Raw genomic sequence first — 1,443 nt, 5'->3', positions numbered from 1 at the left:
CTCACGAGCACGGTTTTGCACAAAATACTATGTGATTGATTAAGCAGATGAAGTGTTGTTCAGCAGCAGAGGACTCCCTCATACAAGAAGGCTGTAGTATGCCTTGTTATAGGGGGGGGGATCATGTTTCTTGTTAATCTCTCAGGTGGCTTTTCTCTACATGTCTGTCCCAAAGCATTTCCCCTCTCCTCCCCGTTCTGTAGTTCTATGACAAATAAGATGGGAACCTTCCACTTCATGCTGGGATTTCATTAGTGAAAGGGAAAAAGTTTAGAACAACGCTAAAACATAACCCCTGAGCTAATCTCACTGCCAATATTGTTGCATTCTTTTCTTGCTTCTTTTGGCTCAGAAGTGCCAGCCTGATCTACTATTATGACAGTTCCTTAATCTGGAAGAGGTAAGTAAGTATTCACGCAAGATGGGAATATAAAAAGGTCAGTTTAACACCAATCTCTTATGATACTGCAGAGAGTATCCAGCAAACCACTGAGAAGAATCTGTATTTGTACACAGAAGAGCATGATTACATTAACAAACAAACCCATACAACAGAACACTCAAAAGTAGATAAAGCTTTATACTTAAAATGTATTTGGCAAGAAGACAATCATCATAGCTTAAGCAATTTACTGATAGCATAGTATCTTTGATACAGTATCTTTATGGAAATGTTTCTTCCCTATAAAAAAAAGTGTTTTCCACAACTGTGAAGCAAGTTGCAGGAAGAACACAAGAGTTGTAATAATACGGTTACTTCTGAAAACAAACAAACAAAATGCTTACATTCTTTGTTAATAGCACAGCACAGTTAACACCATTAAAAGGACCTACTAGCAGAACCCAGAACTACCAGCAGCTAACAGGCAATGCTGAAGCCTAACAAGAAAACTGGTTTGCATCTGATCATAGAATTCCTGTACTCCCTTTCCTACTTAAAGCATTTAATTGATTCACACAGCAGTGTCAAGATAAATAACAATGGTAGCAGCTATTTGCAAATTAGAAATACAGAGAAGTACTGCTTATCTAAGTAGTATTTTTAAAAAGGGAGAAGGTACTTACCAAGGCCCACTTTCAAATTTGTAGTTTACTCTTTCTGGATCTGAAAATCGGTGATCTATGAATCACAGAACAGGTTATTTTCTTTTTCCTCAGCATACAGGACAAGCAGGAGAAACAAACAAGCAACAGAAAACTCATTCATCACAACACTTACTGTATGGCTCAGATATCAGTGTTAAAATAATATTCCCCATATCTTCAACTTGAGAGACTCCATAGGGAAATGCTGGACCATTCTTGTCAATATTTAAATCTTTATGCTAGAGTTAAGTCAATCATCACCAAACAGATTTCTAATTGGCTTCCTGCTACAGCAACAAGCTTTCATGTTATCCTTGATAGTAAGTTGCTTCTCCAGTGCAGATTTAAACTATTTTC

General features: G+C 37.2%; 1 protein-coding gene across 1 annotated transcript in view; it reads right to left on the bottom strand.

Moving 5' to 3' along the window:
- Positions 1-1,443, bottom strand: part of ESRP1 (epithelial splicing regulatory protein 1) — a gene marked incomplete at its 5' end in the record, with an annotated part of 21,794 nt that overhangs the window by 9,070 nt on the left and 11,281 nt on the right. The window contains 2 exons of the mRNA XM_010135522.1: positions 1,066-1,120; positions 1,220-1,318. Coding sequence (XP_010133824.1) covers positions 1,066-1,120; positions 1,220-1,318 — 154 coding nt within the window. The remainder of the gene's footprint in view (positions 1-1,065; positions 1,121-1,219; positions 1,319-1,443) is intronic.

Source organism: Buceros rhinoceros, unplaced genomic scaffold, assembly GCF_000710305.1.
Source record: "Buceros rhinoceros silvestris isolate BGI_N320 unplaced genomic scaffold, ASM71030v1 scaffold16504, whole genome shotgun sequence".
NCBI lineage: Eukaryota > Metazoa > Chordata > Aves > Bucerotiformes > Bucerotidae > Buceros > Buceros rhinoceros.
The sequence above is the reverse complement of the archived record's forward strand: the minus strand, read 5'-3'. Positions and strand labels throughout refer to the sequence as shown.